Below are 18,348 nucleotides of genomic sequence, written 5' to 3'. Positions count from 1 at the left end.
AGAAATAAGATAAATCTGTAAATGTGCATACAACACTGGATGTGACTATGCCTGTGTGATTCTGCTCCTCTCGGGTTACAATTTCCCAGCAAATCTGGCGGATGTGACATTCTGCGCGTTCACGAGCCTGCCTCTTGTACTGGCTCCGGCCAGAAATACACCAACGAAGAAGAAGGCTAACAGGCTAAGTGTTTCCCCTAGAAAGCCTGGAGGGATTTCGAAACGTACCCCGACCGCAACAGTGGGGGCCCTCGCTGGCGACGCTAAACTTTTATCTAACCTGTTTGCATCTATGTTCGCAATGGCATCCCAAATATCATACTATTATGGGATGCGATGCAAACAGTTGTATTATGGGATGTGCGTTTCCCAGGCAATGACACACGTTGCCATGTGAAACCCAATGGAGCGTTGGAATGAAAGGCACGCGCCAGCGGTCTTATTTCACGTCTTAAAAAAATACGATTATTAACTGATTAAGGGTGTCACTTAATCTGAAGTAAAATTGACTGAAAATCCACATCCCTAATGCATAGATCATATAACTATGCATAACTATGAATAAATGCTTTTGTGAATATCATCTTTGATGACCTTGCTGTCGTGCAAGTAGGTAGATATTTCACCTTTGTGTGCCTAGTTTTTAACATGCTCCAGTAAGCTAGCACTTTGGAGGGGAGGCTAACCTAATTTGCACGATCCACTGAACATGCAGTGTGGTAATGCGTTAACTTAAACTGTAGGAAACAAAATAAATACTCAACAAAAATTTTATTTCAAATGTATGAAAGCATGTCTTTCATGTCTTCCCTGCCTGATCCCAGACTCCCAGCTGCGGCAGGCATACTCCCCAGGGGTCGGTCTGATATTTGGCATTTTATGAGGACCAGAGTGTTTCCTGGACATGTCCTTAGTGCTATGTCACAAGCTGCTGCTGTTGTTGCTGTTTTTCTCTAGAGGGAAAACAAGCAGCCAAAAGGCCTGAAGATCTTTGGCTCAAGCACCAAGATGGTGGGCTTGGAGATTGTACCAGCTGGTAAGGATCACGCCAGTTCTACCTGTATTTGTACACACTACAGATGGTGAACAACAAATCACCAGTAGTCATCAGAGTTTGATAGCTCTGTCTCTAAATAAACATGGACACCACCTTAGATCTTCTGTCTGCTAGGTGCATACATCTGGAGTCTGTGGGTTTCTCTTTTCTTACAATGGTACTTCACTCCTTCTAAATAGACGATGGATTCAACAAGAAGCAGCGTCACCTTAAGGCCCAGGCCTTTGCCATCAAAATGCGGCCGCGCAAGGAGACCCTGGAGGTCAACTTTGTGAGTACCAGTTTATTGTCTGGCTTGGGCATATTGCTATGAAATCACACAGGACAGGAAGCTCATTTCTTCTTCTCCTGGACTTAGTAACTAATGGATCCCAGAATTCACCACCCGCTTTGACTATTTTAACTATTTATTTATTTAGAATAGCAGGCAGACCACTATCATCATAGTTATTTCTAAAGTGGCTGGTAGTAGACAATCTCAGTAGCCAATGACAGCATTTTGTAGCATTTGAATTTTTCGGGGTCCACCTTATTAATTCCTGCCGTGATAATTGTATCATGTGTAACTCTGGACTTAACCATCCATCCCTATGTATGTTCTGTTGCATTGATTCCCCAGATCGACCTCTATCTCTGCTTGATGTGCGGGCGGGGTGACGAGGAGGACCGCCTGCTGCTGTGTGACGGCTGTGACGACAGCTACCACACATTCTGCCTAATCCCGCCCCTACAAGAGGTGCCCAAGGGGGACTGGCGCTGCCCCAAGTGTGTTGCTGAGGTGAGATTAGAGTGCTGACTGACCAGTCTAGGCTTCTCAGGTCTTCAGAAGTTTGAAAACCTTCATGTAGATACTAGGGGCTGTTCGATTTGGCCTAAAAACAAAATCTCAAATTTTTTCTCTCAGAATTAGAATTTTGATTCCGATTAGATTTTCTATACTATTATACTTCTCTAACCATTTGTTGCCCTGCACAGCCAGCTCACACCTGTTTCTAGCCTACCTCGATGAGGTTAGGGGTGACTGGTGACTCGCCTGGCTGGTTTCTAATGGACCCCTTGCGTGGGATCCCAGGCACAATATCTCTCACGAGCACATCCGCACGTTATGCGGCTGCTAGTCACGTTGTAATGTTGAATGCCGATGAAATATGTATTTTTTTCTTTGATTTTCCTGTATAAATAGAAGAAAATAAAAAATCAAGGATAATCTTCATCTAGTCTTGTTTGTAGTCGTATACCCCAGGTAATATCAGTACATTGAGATTATGTTGAACACTGTCATCAGTTGTTTAGGAGCCCTGCTATAAGTTCTGTTGGAAGGTGCAAGACTGCAAGTAGTTCATAACTTACGTTTGATTTTAGGAGTGATTTGATGCATTTATTTCTCTTCCAGTTACAGAACTACCCTTTTTAGATACTTGAGGGTAAATGTCTGTTTTCTAAAAGCTAAGAATCCACTGTCCACCCCCCCCCCCCCCTCATCCTCCTCCTCCAGGAGTGCAGTAAGCCAAGGGAGGCGTTTGGCTTTGAGCAGGCCGTGAGGGGGTACAGTCTCCAGAGCTTCGGAGAAATGGCCGACCACTTCAAGTCTGACTACTTTAACATGCCTGTCCATGTATGTAAAACACAGTCACTGTACTATGTAGACCGTTGAGTGGATGGCACTCTTTGGTCTTTGCTCTCATACTTCCTGCTCACACTCTGACATTGACATATCTATGACATATGTTTTCTACGCTTCAGTTATCCAGGAAAGGTTAGCTGAGTACACGTCTCTTTTCAGAATTGCCCTGCTTCACGGGCACACACACACACACACAGTAGGGGTGTCACGATTCTCCAAATCCTAAATTCGATTTGACTCGATTTTAAGGTCACGATTCGATATATATATAATATATATATAATATATTAGGGCTCTCATGGTACGTGTATTCGTCCTGTGACTTCACGGTATGGGCGTCACGGTTCCGTGCGTGAAGTGACGCGACGAATACGTCAAAAGCACCTAAACGCTGTTTGAACTCCATAAACGCCACAGAAGAAGACACACCAAAACAATACAACACCCATAGAAATCCGCGTTCACTGAATGGAACGTTTTGTGGAGAGGACATATTCCCGGGGGTTGCTCCGGTGTGTTTACAAGCCGTAGCTTCCATGCTACTTCACAAAACCACAACAACATTGAAGCGTCCAGCTGCTCCCCCTTAACCGTAGTCAAAAAAGCGAGTGCAGAGCAGTATCCTAATGACTTTTATGACTCAGGCGATAAGCTGTTTTGCAAATTCTGTCAACATTAAGCCAATGAGGTAAGCTTGCTAATGTAATGTTACGTTGCCGCGACGCGCAACTATAAAGGACTTTCCGCTAGTCCTTTATAGTTGCGCGTCGCAGCTAAACATTACGTAACGCTGACAAAGCTGTCAATTTGTAAACAAGCAACTTACATCGCGTGAGATGACAAGCAAGATGCGGTGAGGAAGAGGAGATGACTCCTTGTCATGTTCCAATAATCCATTATGATGACCGAACGTAATCATTATGGTAAACAAAACTCCCCTGCAATAACGTTACTTACTTGGGAAAGTGAAACCCACCCCGCTGTCTGACAACTACAGCAGGGGAGGAGTATTAGGCTCCTCCACATGCACTCTGTTTACAAACTTGTGTACAATAAAGATTTAAAGTGGGGGGAAATGCCTTTGCCCTGTCAAACAGCTTGAGAGGGAGGCGCACCCCACACTTTGAAAAAATCGCTGCTGTAGAGTAAAACCTTTTTGTGTGGATTGCCTAGATCTTATTAAATTGTGGACTTATTCATTCCCACTTATTAGACACAATTTCTGATGAGCGATGATGATGAGTAAAATGAGCATAAAAAGCAAAACACAGAATTCCGAAAAATTCAAACTGAATTTTTTTGGGGGGGATTTATTGCTTCCCCCCGTTGTACCGAATTCGTACCAAACCGTGAACCGTGACCCCGAAACCGAGGTATGTACCGAACCGTGACTTTTGTGTACCGTGACACCCCTATTATATATGGTATATATATGGTATATATATATGAACTTGATTAGATTTTGGTGATCAAAGGTCAAGGTCACTGTAACCTCACAAACGCCATTTTCAAGCTTGTTAAGGCGATATCTCAAGAAAACATTGACAGAATTTCTTCGTATTTGCCTCAAACGTCCACTTGGACACAAGGAGTACATTTTGGTGGTCAAAGTTCAAGGTCACTGTGACATCACGACCGCTTGTTTCATGCTCGTTAACGTGATATCTCGGGAACGCTTTGACAGAATTTCATCTAATTTGCCTCAAATGTCCACTTGGACTCAAGGATGAACTGATTACATTTTGGTGGTCAAAGGTCAAGGTCACTGTGACCTCACGAATTTTCAAATTCGGTAACGCCATATCTCAGTAACACCATGACGGAATTTCTTCACATTTGGCTCAAACGTCAAAGTCTGGACAGACATGCATGTCGACTGCTCACTTGTTGGCGGAGGCATATATCCGCGGTGCGGTCATTATTTATTGTTCCTGAGTGAGTTTCAGTTTGCAAGGCCTGTACAGAAAATTATGCACATCATAATTAACTAACCTAGGTGGAACTAGAAAAAAACAGATCATGTTCCCGGTCCTCCATGGCTGAGGCCCTTCTCTCTACCTGGCCCCCAGATGGTTCCCACAGAGCTGGTGGAAAAAGAGTTCTGGCGCCTGGTCAGCAGCATTGAGGAGGATGTGATTGTGGAGTATGGAGCTGACATCAGCTCTAAGGACGTGGGCAGCGGTTTTCCTGTCAGGGACGGCAAGAGGAGGCTATTGGGAGACGAGGAGGTGAGAAGACCTGTGTATATTTACATTAGCGGATTAGGTGTATCGCTTATGCCTTTATGCAAAGTGATTTACAATAGGGGGTGGGACCTGGGACCTGAAGGGAATAGCGTGATCCTCCCACACGCTATGTCGTGCTGGTGAAACTCCTCGCTGTCAGGTGAAAAGAAGTGGCTGGCGACTGCAGGTGCTAGTCTACAACTCTCCCCGGTTCGGCAGAGGGGGTGCAGCAATGACTGGGACAGCAGGGGGAATTGGCCAAGTACAATTGGGGAGAAAATGGGGGGGATCCAAATAAGAGGAAGAAGCAGAGTTGAACAGGCGGATATGCAGAAAATTTGCATCCCTAGTAGAAACCTGACCTCTGCCATGAAGTGAATGAAAAGGATTCCCCCCTCATCTTACTCTATTCCTAGGAGTATGCCAACTCGGGCTGGAACCTGAACAACATGCCCGTGCTGGAGCAGTCGGTGCTCACCCACATCAACGTGGACATATCAGGCATGAAGGTGCCATGGCTCTATGTGGGCATGTGCTTCTCCTCCTTCTGCTGGCACATCGAGGACCACTGGAGCTACTCCATCAACTTCCTGCACTGGTGAGATTAGAGAATAAAGGGACATGGTTTGTAAACATTGAAGTGCAAAACAGGCTTGTGTTTTGAGTTATGGTGCAATAACAATGAAAAGAGCGCATTGTCCATCTAGTCCTACTCTTCATGACTTTAAGATGTAAAAAAGTTTGTTTACGTTTGAAGAGCCCTTGAAGTTATATAGTATACCTGATTCATTTTACCAGGCAGGTTACTTGAGAACAAATTCTTATTTACAAGGGTTGCCAGCCTCTTGCAGGTGGTAAGTGGAGGGGATAAAATATGATTAAACCTCACGGCATGTTAAGTCATTGGAGCTTATTTTTATGATGGCTCTCGCACTCTTGAAATTGATTTGAACATTGACAGGCGTATTCAGAGATGTTTGTATTCCTATTGACTTGTTCATGATATCACTCTAGCACTTGGTTGACAACATTTCACTTACCTATTGATATTCCATCACTTCTCATTCATAATCAGTATGTACACAACAATATATCATTTTCTTGGCAGGCTGTGGCCTTGGCCCTTGTCCTGCTCACTGTTGGTTGCATGAATTGTTCCTGCTCGTGGAATTTAAAGCTTATGCTACTGTTACACTTGCTCAGTCTGGATAAGCGATTCAACACCTCAAATATAAAGGTATGTCACCTGTTCCTTCCTCCCCCTCTCCCTCCGTCTCCTCCAGGGGTGAGCCAAAGACGTGGTACGGAGTGCCGGCCTCGGCGGCAGAGCAGCTGGAGGCGGTGATGAAGAAGTTGGCTCCAGAGCTATTCGACTCACAGCCTGACCTCCTGCACCAACTGGTCACCATCATGAACCCAAACGTCCTGATGGAGCACGGAGTCCCTGTACGTAGCCTCCGCCCTGGGTGTTTTTTGTCCAGCTGTTATTGACCTTTTATTAAATATCAGCCAGTCATTTCATCACATCAGTGATGGAGGTTCCCCCATGACCACAGCTACTAGGATTGTGCCATCCCCAGCATTTTTTTGTTTTTTTGTTTCGGTCATCCAGGTGTACAGGACCAATCAGTGTGCGGGAGAGGTTATGGTGACCTGTGTTTTTATCATCCAGGTGTACAGGACCAATCAGTGTGCGGGAGGATTTGTGGTGACCTGTGTTTTTATCATCCAGGTGTACAGGACCAATCAGTGTGCGGGAGAGTTTGTGGTGACCTTCCCTAGAGCCTACCACAGCGGCTTCAACCAGGGCTACAACTTTGCAGAGGCCGTCAACTTCTGCACCGCTGACTGGGTGAGGGCAGAACAGCATTCTTTTTCTCTTTAATGCATTTCATATGAAACCAGGAGGCACCCAAATAAAACCAATCAAAGAGTAGCTGAGGTGGAAAAGGCATAAACGTGAAATGACTGGAAAAATAGACGTAAGTTTAGAAAATGAATTAACTACCTCTGCTTTGAACAGGCAGAATAAATATGTTTCGGCTATGCAGACTCCCCCCAGCACCTAGCCTGGGTAAACCCAGCCTCCACGTGACCTCTTATGTACTATCAGTCACAAAGAAACTTACGCTACAGGCATAGCCTGTGACGTCACGATGAAGGCTGGGTTTACCCAGGCTACCCATAGTAACTGTTGAATAAATGCACAGTTCATAGAGTTGTTTAGAGTCCTGGCCATTTTAACTGTTTATCCTTGTTTCTTGCTTTCCATGCCATTCCTCCCATTTATTTCAAAGGAAGATATACTGTTTTCCTGCTATTTTTTGCTTTTAGCATTGTCCCAAGCAGGCACTTAAAGGATGGCTCTACCGGTAATCAACCCACTTTGTATCATTAATAATCTTGGTAATATAAACACATGCGCAGTGTTTACCTCTCTCTGTGTTTTCCTCACGGAGATCTCCCATTTCCTCCTCTGCCAAAGCGCTCCGTTCTGACACGTTTTACGTCACAACGGAGCTGCGGAAGTTCTGCTGGAGACGTGGAATCTGCTCCTTGTTAATCTCCTTGTTAATCGCATTATGAGCCTTAATGACTTGCAGGTGGCACGGTCGGAGTTTCTGCAGACAGGAGCAGGAGCATGTTTCTCCGCGAGGTAAACCGAGAGAGAAGATAAAGGCTGCTCATGTGCTTATATTACCGAGATTATACTGTATATGATACAAAGTGGGTTGATTACCGGTAAAGCCATCCTTTAATATGTATCCTGTTACCAGTGTAGGAAATTAAAAAAATATTTTGGGGGCAAATTTTGCCCTCACGTTCTAAAGAATGGGGGCATTTATAAAAATGTTGGGGCACTTAAAAAAGTAATTACTGCATAGAGTTGCTAAAGCGTATTGTGGACAACAGCACACTGTGTGAGTGTGTTTTCTTCGTCTTCTTCTGGCAGGTGTTGAGTGTGTGTTAGAGATGGAAATTAAATGAATTGAATGAAAATAAAATTATAGAAATCATGGGGCAATTTTTGCCCCTGGATCATGGTTTTTAGGGGCATTCTGAGAATTATTGGGGCATTTTTGCCCTTGCCCCTGGCTAAATTCCTACACTGCCTGTCACTGAAGATTAAAGTCAAATAAAGCCTTTCTCTCCCTGACTGATATTCCATTGAGACTTTGAATGATCCCTCAAATGTGTTATGTCCCGCCTCAGGACAGGAAATCCCTCAAATCAAGAAAGTAAAAGTCGAACCTCACCAACATTTCTTATGTCCTGTCTCTAAATGTGTCTGTCCATTCTTCATTCGTGCCTTTCCTCAGTTACCTATGGGCCGTCAGTGCGTGGCCCACTACCGCCGCCTCCACCGCTACTGCGTCTTCTCCCACGAGGAGCTGCTGTGCAAGATGGCCGCGGATCCAGAGAGCCTGGACGTGGAGCTGGCTGCTGCCGTGTTCAAGGAGATGGGAGAGACGATGGAGGAGGAGACGCGCCTCAGACAAGCCATCCAAGAAATGGTGAGTGGAACACCACCCATCATATCATGTTTAAAGCATGGGTGGCAGAGCTCCATCTACAGGCTGATTTCAGTCAAACATTAATGATCCATTCTGTTTTCCGTCTGCCCCCGATTATCTGAAATGTTAATTAATATAATAACGTGATTTTGGCGGAAAGACAAAGGCGGAAGTCTGCTGCGAGCACACTGCCGTGCCCGGGCCGTTTACAGCGCGACACAGCAGAGTTTTCTTGTCAAATACATCCACGTTTCTTGTAGTAAATCTTTAAAAAAAAAGCAACAGTTGCAAACATTAATTAATTGCCTTTGCGAGGATGATTTATGATGAGGCGCGCTCGAGAGAAATAAAGAGCAGCGCGACATTGTAATTATACTTAAGCGAACACAACGTTCATTTGACTGTTAAGTAGGGCTGTCCCAAATGATTATTTTCTTCTCGATTAATCCAACTACTATTTTTTCGATTAGTCGATTAATCTAACAATTATTATTATTTATTTTATACTGAACCTCAAATTCAAAAGGATTGCTGACAGATTAATGTTAAACTGGAGTACTATGCAGTTAAGGTAATCACTGGCAAAAAAAAAAAAAATCATTACTGTGGGGCAAGGAAAGTAATTGAAACTAGAACGGGCTAAATTTGCTGAAGCAAATTTGATTGTGCTTGCTCCCCCGTGACGCTCCGCCCCCCTTGCACCGCCCCTGCCTTAGACCCCGGCCTCCCATCCAGTATCAATACAGCCCTAATCGGCAATGTGTAGCTAGGACGTGTTTAGGCCGTTGCAAGGGTGTATTAACTGGATGCTATGGTGTTTTCGGCTCATCGGTATAGGGCATTCGTAGATCGTTGCTAGGGTGTACTAAGTAGTTGTGGGCGGGAAATGGGCGGGCCTTTGTGAGTACAAGTGGGAGGAGCCAAGGAAACCAGGGCAGAAAGAATTTTGATCGTAGAAGCTATGGTTCCAAACTTACAAACCAAAATGTAAAGAGGGCAGCTATAGCGCCACCGTGAGGTCAATTGGTATAATTTTTTAGGCCAGATTAGAAGAGTACTCTATGAACCTATGTACCCAATTTGGGAACAGTCGCTCTTACAGTTTGTGAGATACAGCTACTGAATGCTGCTATAGCGCCCCCTATAGGCGAAATGACACCATTTTAATTTATCAGCTCAGAGTACATATGTGCATACCTGGACCAAGTTTGGTTCGGATCGGACAATGTGGTCCAGAGTTATGGCAGTTTTTGTGAAGTAGGCCCCACCCACCCCCGCCCCCTACAGGCCAAATTACACTTTCTTTTGTGAAATCAGCTCAGAAGTGTCAAGTGTCAATACAAGAAGGAAGGCTGGCCATAATTCCAATGAATCAGCACTTCCTGCCGCCCTTCAAAATAAAACAATTTAGAAGGGACAGGTTCTGAATGCTGCTATAGCGCCCCCTAGAGGCGAAATGACAAAATATTTCTCCTATAGGCTCAGAGTACACCCTTCCACACCTGGACCAAGTTTGGTTCGCATCGGACGATCTTTGTGAAATAGGCCCCACCCACAGAACTTTGGAGGTCGATTATATCGCAACGGTGCGGAATTTCAAAAAAACGCAAAATAAGTTTTGTGCGGGACAGTCCACACACGCTCTGTGATGTGGTTTGGTGAAGATCGGGCAAAATTTGAAGGAGAAATAGCGAAAAAACGCTTTTCGACAAAATTCAAAATGGCGGAAAATCTAGTTAGACGGAAATGGGCGGGGCCTATATCAGCAGATGCGGAATGACCCAAGGAATCACAGGGAAAAAACAATTTTGAATGTAGCCCTTACGGTTCAAAAGTTATGGACCAAAACGTAAGGACGGCTGTTATAGCGCCACCATCTGGTCAAATAGTGGAATTTTCCCGCACAGAGTAAAAGGTGACTCTGTAAACCTACCTACAAAGTTTGGTAATAGCAGGTCATACGGTGTCTGAGCTAGAGCTAATTTAATGCCAACGATTTCGAAACCCCATTCAAGTGAATGGGGAAAAAAATCGTACGTTAACGCCAATATCGCGAAAACCGGCGAACGAAACCCTTAGCAATCCAAATGCACACGATTCCTCAATGAGCCGCACGTTTTGATGTCTCCCATGTCTGTGTAGTGGGAAAACTGTAGGAGAAATGGTGAAGCAAACTTTTGGATAGAAGAAAAATAATAATAAGTATGAGAGATTCTAAGATTGTGCTTGCCTATCTGCAAGCACAATAATTATTTAACTTACATTAAGTGCAGGGATGCAAAGTCATGGGTGCATAGCTTTTGCAATACAGTAGGTGGCGGTAATGCACTATTAAGGATGCCAACTGCCATAAAACACAACAGAAGAAGAAGTCCATGGGTAGTGAAAAACCAGAACAGACATAAAACCACTCAGAAATCCTCCTATTTAGGATAAAAAGTTGACTGTCACCTAAAGGTGATTAGTTTACATCCCTGTAAGTGACTAACGTTATGCTAACAAACCCTTGATAATCCTAATATGCGTGATCAAAAAATGTGTTAAACAGGACAGACTTGGTGCCGTCTGATCAACAGGGCGCGCTCCGGATGTACGTGTACTAGGGGTGTCAAAAATAATCGATTATAAGATGCATCGCGATGCGGACCTGCACGATTCTGCATCGATTCACAAATGTCAAAAATCGATTATTATTATTATTATTATTATTCTTTTTTTTTTTTTTTATTATATATAATCAAATAAAATATAATGGAAGTACATGCAGTTGTTTATTTTAATTATGGATCATAATACAATGCAATTCTAAATGCACTTTTATTTTAAAAGTAGCCACAGAGTGAGAAAAAAGAAAGTGAGAAAAAAATCATGTATTCGGTAAAAAAAGTGATGCATCGATTTAAGATGCATCGAGATGCATCGATAATCGTTATCGAATCGAATCGTAGCCCTCTGAATCGTAATCGAATCGTGAGGCCAGTGAAGATTCACAGCCCTAACGTGTACATAACGTTACATTTACGTCATGTCCAATTTGCGGAGTTTAACGTTACAGAGCAGCACATTGTTGGGTCTCCCACACTTTAGATTATCGTGGACGATGTTTTGAAGCTTGTCCTGTCTACAAACGACTCTACTTGGACTACAAAACTTTTAGAGATCTATATCCATTGAAAGATTGATACATGTTAGTTTTTGACATGTTGTAATCTGTCTTTTAACCTGAAAGAGACCTGTAATCTAATATACTTATGCTATACACATCCTTTACTACTACTTAATCTTTCAAATGGCTAGCCACATATATTCACAGTATGTGTAGATGTTATGGCATGTAATAAATTAGGTATTCATTAGTTATTGATTAGTTATTACTTCTTCCTTACCTACAGGGGGTGCTGTCCTCGGAGCAGGAAGTGTTTGAGTTGGTCCCCGACGACGAGCGCCAGTGTCACAAGTGTAAGACGACCTGTTTCCTGTCTGCACTCACCTGTTCCTGCAGCCCTGACCGGCTTGTCTGTCTCCACCATGCAGCGGATCTCTGTGACTGTCCGCTGGGGAATAAGTGTCTCCGGTGAGAATCCTTGTTTTTGGGCACCGCCCATATTTCTATATTTAATATGGTGTTTTCACTGGTAGGTCACTGTATTGTGAGTGAACTTTCCACTTGGGTTGCATTAAAGTACCGTAAATTCCGGACTATAAGCCGCGGCTTTTTTCCCGTTTTTTTGGCCTTTTTTGGCCCCTGCGGCTTATATAACGGTGCGGCTTATCTATGGATTTTTTCCAAAAAAAAAAAAAAATCTCTCTTTTTTAGCACTCTTTCTAACTATAAATCCACTTCTGTTTTAATTTCCTCTCTTGCCCTCTTTTAACAACATAACATAACATAACATAACACAACACAGGTAAGCAGAAAGAAAAAGACGAAGCAATCACGCCATGAATGAGGAAATGACTAACCTGCTGGAGGCTGGAGATACACGGCTTGGGCTAAACTTTTACTCCGTGAAACACTATCGATTAAGTCCGACATCGCTCAGAGGTTTTGAGCAGCTTGAAAACAAGTTTGAAAACGTGCAGAAGTCCATCCACTCACTCACTAAAGAAACTAAGGCAACCGTGAACAGAGTTTATAATGCGGAAAAGCGCATCAGCGCACTGGAGGACAAAAACAACACAGTGAGTCCGAAAATGGATAAAATGCAAAATCGAAACCCTGCACACGCAGGTTGATGACTTAATCAGCAGGAGTAAAAGAAATAACATTCGCCTGATCAATGTAAAAGAGGGAGCTGAGATTGGTGACATGGACGCTTTCGTGGCAAAATCCTGTGTTACATCCTGGACCTGAAGGAAGGCGAGAAACCACCAGAGGTGGACAGGGCACACCGGGCGCCTCGGCCACGTCCAGACCCCGGCCTGCCACCGAGGGCCATCTTCATCTGCCTACTCCGCTGGCCCGACCGTCAACTCATCCTCCAGGCTGCGGGGAAGAAGCCCCTCACCTGGGAGGGTACGCGCTTTTTCGTCCGGCAGGACCTCTCCGCGTTGGTGCAACAGAAACGCGCAACATACAACAGCATCATCGAGTCAATGGATATCGCTTTGGCGTACTGTACCCAGCGAGACTCATCATAACCATTGATGGACAGCGGCGGAACAAGAGCTCAAAGTGAAACTGCCGAATATCTTTTGAGTTGGACTGGTCAATAGTACTGTGAGTAACTAAAATAAAAAAATAAAAAACGGAATTCTCTCTTCTTTAGCACTCTTTCTAACTATAAATCCACTTCTGTTTTAATTTCCTCTCTTGCCCTCTTTTCACCACACCGCGGACACTGTGTGCACTGTAAAAAAAACAAAAAATACCATTAAAACACCCGCGGCTTATAGTCCGGTGCGGCTTATATAAGAAAAAAATAGTCAACTTTGAAGGTGCGGCTTATAGACCGGTGCGCCTTATAGTCCGGAATTTACGGTACATCTAATCCAACAAAGTGAATCTAATTATTTATTAACAGATTTTTACATTTTAGCAGCAGAATGTCTTGATGTTCATTAAGGATAAAATCTGATCATATCAAGTTGACTTGCTCTCCATAAAATGGGAAGCATTTTTAAATGGGTCTCTGCAACTTAAGCCCATAATGTGGCATAGACCCGTCTGCTATAATAAATAGCCTATGTGAAACCAGTCTAACCCATGATAGATGCAGATCTTTGCATCGAGCGTTCTGGCTACAAGTGTCAAAATGCTGTATTACTTACATAAAGGTACCTTTTATTCATCGTTAGCAGTTTGTTGTTCCTTCTTTAGATGTAATCCCCTTTTTTGACACATGCTCTCATTTGTAACAAATAAAAATATCTTAAGGTCGTTACACATCAAGAGCGATGCGAATATACGGCACGAAATTGTGATGCGAGTTTTGACCCACCTGTCAATCACAGATGTGTCGGGAAGCGAATTTCAGAAAAATTGGCCGTGGTTCGAAAAAATAAACACCGCAATAACGCTCAGCGAAACTTCGCCGTTGGTATGCACGGTTGCATTGACTGATATAGGTTCGGAAAATATTATTGACGTGCGAATTAATCGCACGGAAAAAAACGCTGCCGATGTGTAAGGACCTTTAGTCTCTCTACATATCTCAGGTCAACATAAACCGTATTCTGATGTTGATATTTCCATGGTATGTTCCAGGTACCGCTATGATCTGGAGGAATTCCCGTCCATGCTGTACGGGGTCAAGACACGGGCTCAGTGCTACGACACCTGGGCCAAGAGGGTCACCGAGGCCTTGGCTGCAGATCAGAAGAACAAGAAAGGCAGGCGATGATTACTATTTATGTAACACTTTAGCACCAATACAAAATACTTTTAGCTATGTGCTATCAACTTTGCTTGTTTAGTTCTGTGGTGGTGTATTGCTGAGATTCCTGCAATGATCTCCTTCATTGTTTCTGTGTGTCTCACAGACCTGATTGAGCTGAAGGTTTCGTTGGAGGATGCTGAGGACAGGAAGTATCCAGAGAACGCTCTGTTCCGGCGCCTCAGGGAGATGGTCAAAGAGGCTGAGACCTGCTCCTCTGTAGCCCAGCTGCTGCTCAGCCGCAAGCAGAGGCACAGGTCAGTGGGCATGGATACTACACACACAAATTAATCAAATTGAAAAGGAATGCACTGATTGATCACACACAGAAAACCAGCAGGAGCAATCACCCACCCACACCCAGCATAGACGAGACATTCTTCCATTTGAAAATCAATATTCTGACTGCTCAGTTTCAAAGGTGATCCAAAGCCCCAGTGTTTTTCCCTGTGCGTTCTCCAGCAGCCGACTGCGTTCAGAGAGCAGCCGGAGCCGTAACAAGCTGACGGTGGACGAGCTCAAGGCCTTCGTGGAGCAGCTCTTCAGGCTGCCGTGCATCATCAGCCAGGCCCGACAAGTCAAGGTCAGTCCCCTCCAATGCATGCTCACCCAGATACTATACATGTCGAACCAAGTCTCGGGTGTAATCATTTCAAGCTTGATGCAGTGACCTATCGATTATAATATATTTTTCTCTTTCTTTTTCCTCTTCCTCCTCTTAAAAATCCCCCCATCTATATTCGCCTGCGTCTCCACTAGGAGTTATTGGAGAATGTGGAGGACTTCCATGAGCGAGCCCAGGTGGCGCTGGCAGACGAGATGCCGGACTCCTCCAAGCTCCAGGCCCTGTTGGACCTGGGCAGTGGTCTGGACGTGGAGCTGCCTCAGCTGCCCCGACTCAAACAGGAGCTGCAGCAGGCCCGCTGGCTTGACGAGGTGGGAGCCTACTAGACTTAGTCAGTGTGTGTGTCTGTCGTTTGGCCAGTTGTTGTAGTTCTGGCTCTTGTAACAACTCCCCAGGGTTTGGGCCTCACACCATTATCCTGGCAATGCGGTGATTTTGGTTCTAAGACCCATTTTTCTTTTGCGTTTGCGGAGCTATAAGGCTACATGAGTTGTTCTTGTTTTTACACATTTCTCGCTGTGGAGGACCACAGCTGAATTAATTTAAAGAGGAAATGTTGGAATTGAGATGTAAAATTTTGAGATGATGTTTACCAAAGGGATCGCACAGTACAGTTTCAAGTAGTGTTTTAAGAAATGTGACTATTCCATCCGGCTCACATCCAAGGTGCGCGTCACCCTGGCCGAGCCACACCGCGTCACCCTGGAGCTGATGAAGAGGCTGATAGACTCGGGGGTGGGCCTGGCCCCCCACCACGCTGTGGAGAAGGCCATGGCCGAACTGCAGGAGATCCTCACTGTCTCAGAGAGATGGGAGGACAAAGCCCGCGCCTGCCTGCAGGCCAGGTGAGGTTACACACATACACACACACACACACAAGAATAGATAAGGGATGTTTACACGACCTTATAGTGCAAAAGTCCAAAATGTAGTCTTAATAGAGAACAGGCCTCAAATGACTAACATAATGAAAGAATAGAAGGAAAAGCTTACTTGCATTTCAAAGAAACGGATGTGAAAAAATCAATAAATATGGTTAATCAGTTGAAGGAACCACATTAGACACTGTGTAGTTTTACATCCAACACATTTCAACCTCAACGGGTGCTACCGCCTAAAGAGAAGATGAAAATCTTTATTGAATCGTTCTGTATCATCCCATTCCTGTTGATTCCATACCTCCAGGCCTCGCCACAGCATGGTGACCTTGGAGAGCATTGTGTTGGAGGCCAGGAACATCCCAGCCTACCTACCCAATGTCCTGGCCCTCAGAGAGGCCCTGCACAAGGCCAAGGAGTGGACCGCCAAGGTGGAGGCCATCCAGGTACCCACTACTGTTGTATGTGTGTAAGGGCATAAAACAATCTGTATGTACATTTTGAATACACCAAGGGGGCTTCGTGGTTTAGGAGGCCTTATAACCAGAATAACCTGACTGAACCTGTACCTGCTCCCTCATTGTACATTGCTCTGGATAAGGTCATCAGCTGAAATGTCTCTAACGACTCTCCCTCTATGTTTCCATCCCACACAGAATGGCACCAGCTATGCTTATCTAGAGCAGCTGGAGAGCCTGCTGGCCCGGGGTCGCTCCATTCCCGTCCGGCTGGACCCACTGGCCCAGGTGGAGTCTCAGGTGGCCTCAGCCCGAGCCTGGAGGGAGAGGACCGGCCGCACCTTCCTCAAGAAGAACTCCACATACACACTGCACCAGGTGGGACTTCATGTCTATGAATGACTATGTTATGACTATCAAGTAGTTTGAGGTGATTTGATGCTGTGCACATTTTTCAGTTTCCAATGCCAACTTTGTTGTCTTTTGAGGAAAAAATTTATTTGCAGACGGGTTTAAAATAAACACAGAAAATGAAAGAGCCCAAATTAAAATACGCATAACAAATAACCACTAACGTTACATACATATCATATGCACAAACATTAGTTGGTGAGACCAGACATACGGCGACAAGGAGACAGTGGCTCGCTAGAGTGATAAAATAAATCATATACAGGCCTAAAGGCTGTTACACACCAAGAGCGATGCGAATATACAGCACGAAATTGCGATGCGAATATTGACCCACCTGTCGATCACAGCAACAGATGTGTACAGGTCAGAAGCGAATTTCTGAAAAATCGACCTTGGTCCGAAAAAATAAACACCGGAATAACGCTCAGTGAAACTTTGCTGTTGGTATGCATGGTTGCATTGACTGATATAGGTTCGGAAAATATTATTGACGTGCGAAATAATCGCACGAAAAAAACGCTCCCGATGTGTAAGGACCTTAAGACGTGCCATCTTGTACAAATGATGTAATCTAATTGCAGTGGAGTCTCTGATCACACATGGTCTCTAGACCAGGGGTTCCCAAACTTAAAATGGCCACTTTGAAATCTGAAAAATTTCTGGGGCCCACCGAACCCTTTAATCACAACTAGGGATGGGCATTTTGAAAAACTTTCCATAATCGAAATTCTGGAAAATTAACGATCGATTACCGATAGCAAAATAATAATATTTTTTCCCCCTCTGGTAATAACGTTGTGCGTCCTCAGCCAGCTGTGGCGATGCCGCTGTGTAGTAAGAATATCAGACACTAGTGCTGTGACAATGCAGCTAAACAAACATGTAGGCTACTGTACTCACATTTTGAAAGTAGGACTCAGCTCACCGTCCGCCGCTTCCAGGCTTATAAACTTGTGACAAAAACCTCCTCATCTGTCCTGATGGTCGATTTCCATCCAACTGCTCTCAGTCTGACTTGTGGATATTATTACCGGTAGTTGCCACGATGTGTGTGAATTGATTCAGGTGGGTGTCCTGAGTCCTAGCGTCCTACTAAGGGCTAGTGGAGTCCATGCCCAGCCATACTGACTGCTGCTACCTCATAACGTTATAAACAAACTTTTAAACGACTTGTTATAAACAACTTGAATTCACTTGAACATGTGTAAATGGTAAAATGGTAAATGGTAAAATGGTAAATGGCCTGCATTTATATAGCGCTTTTATCCAAAGCGCTTTACAATGAGTAGATAGTCTACATTCACCCATTCATACACCAATGGCGGCAGGCTGCCACGCAGGGTGCCTGCACACCATCGGGAGCAAGGAGGGTTAAGTGTCTTGCCCAAGGACACAGCAACAGCAGCTGGGAGGGAGCGGGGATCGAACCGCCAACCCTTGCGCCATTGGCCGACCCGCTCTACCTCCTGAGCTAAAGCCCCCCCTGTGTAATGTTACTCCACTCGGTTGAAAATTAGGAAAGAAGTGTACGAAGTTTCATGTTTATAACGGCCTGAATCAGGTCCGCAGACCGCGTTTGTTTGTGTCATGCCGGTGTGATTTCCCCATGTTAAAAACTGTTGTTTGGCACTAAGGACCCCACCCAGCCAGAAAACTAGAGACTAATACGAAGCTAC

At 44.5% G+C, this 18,348-nt stretch overlaps 1 protein-coding gene across 1 annotated transcript in view; it reads left to right on the top strand.

Annotated features, from left to right (window-relative positions):
* The window catches only part of kdm5a (lysine demethylase 5A), a 35,484-nt gene that overhangs the window by 4,136 nt on the left and 13,000 nt on the right, over window positions 1-18,348 (top strand). Inside the window, exons 6-22 of the mRNA XM_083632161.1 lie at window positions 958-1,036; window positions 1,237-1,328; window positions 1,677-1,835; window positions 2,553-2,672; window positions 4,751-4,909; window positions 5,323-5,504; window positions 6,190-6,352; window positions 6,639-6,758; window positions 8,227-8,421; window positions 11,814-11,995; window positions 14,129-14,253; window positions 14,404-14,554; window positions 14,760-14,880; window positions 15,057-15,233; window positions 15,589-15,767; window positions 16,108-16,246; window positions 16,457-16,636. Of these exons, the coding sequence (XP_083488287.1) occupies window positions 958-1,036; window positions 1,237-1,328; window positions 1,677-1,835; window positions 2,553-2,672; window positions 4,751-4,909; window positions 5,323-5,504; window positions 6,190-6,352; window positions 6,639-6,758; window positions 8,227-8,421; window positions 11,814-11,995; window positions 14,129-14,253; window positions 14,404-14,554; window positions 14,760-14,880; window positions 15,057-15,233; window positions 15,589-15,767; window positions 16,108-16,246; window positions 16,457-16,636 (2,523 nt within the window). The remainder of the gene's footprint in view (window positions 1-957; window positions 1,037-1,236; window positions 1,329-1,676; window positions 1,836-2,552; window positions 2,673-4,750; window positions 4,910-5,322; window positions 5,505-6,189; window positions 6,353-6,638; window positions 6,759-8,226; window positions 8,422-11,813; window positions 11,996-14,128; window positions 14,254-14,403; window positions 14,555-14,759; window positions 14,881-15,056; window positions 15,234-15,588; window positions 15,768-16,107; window positions 16,247-16,456; window positions 16,637-18,348) is intronic.

This window comes from Poromitra crassiceps (genome assembly GCF_964638095.1).
Source record: "Poromitra crassiceps genome assembly, chromosome: 2".
Lineage (NCBI taxonomy): Eukaryota > Metazoa > Chordata > Actinopteri > Beryciformes > Melamphaidae > Poromitra > Poromitra crassiceps.
Note: the sequence above shows the minus strand (reverse complement) of the source record. Positions and strands in the feature narration are given on the sequence as shown.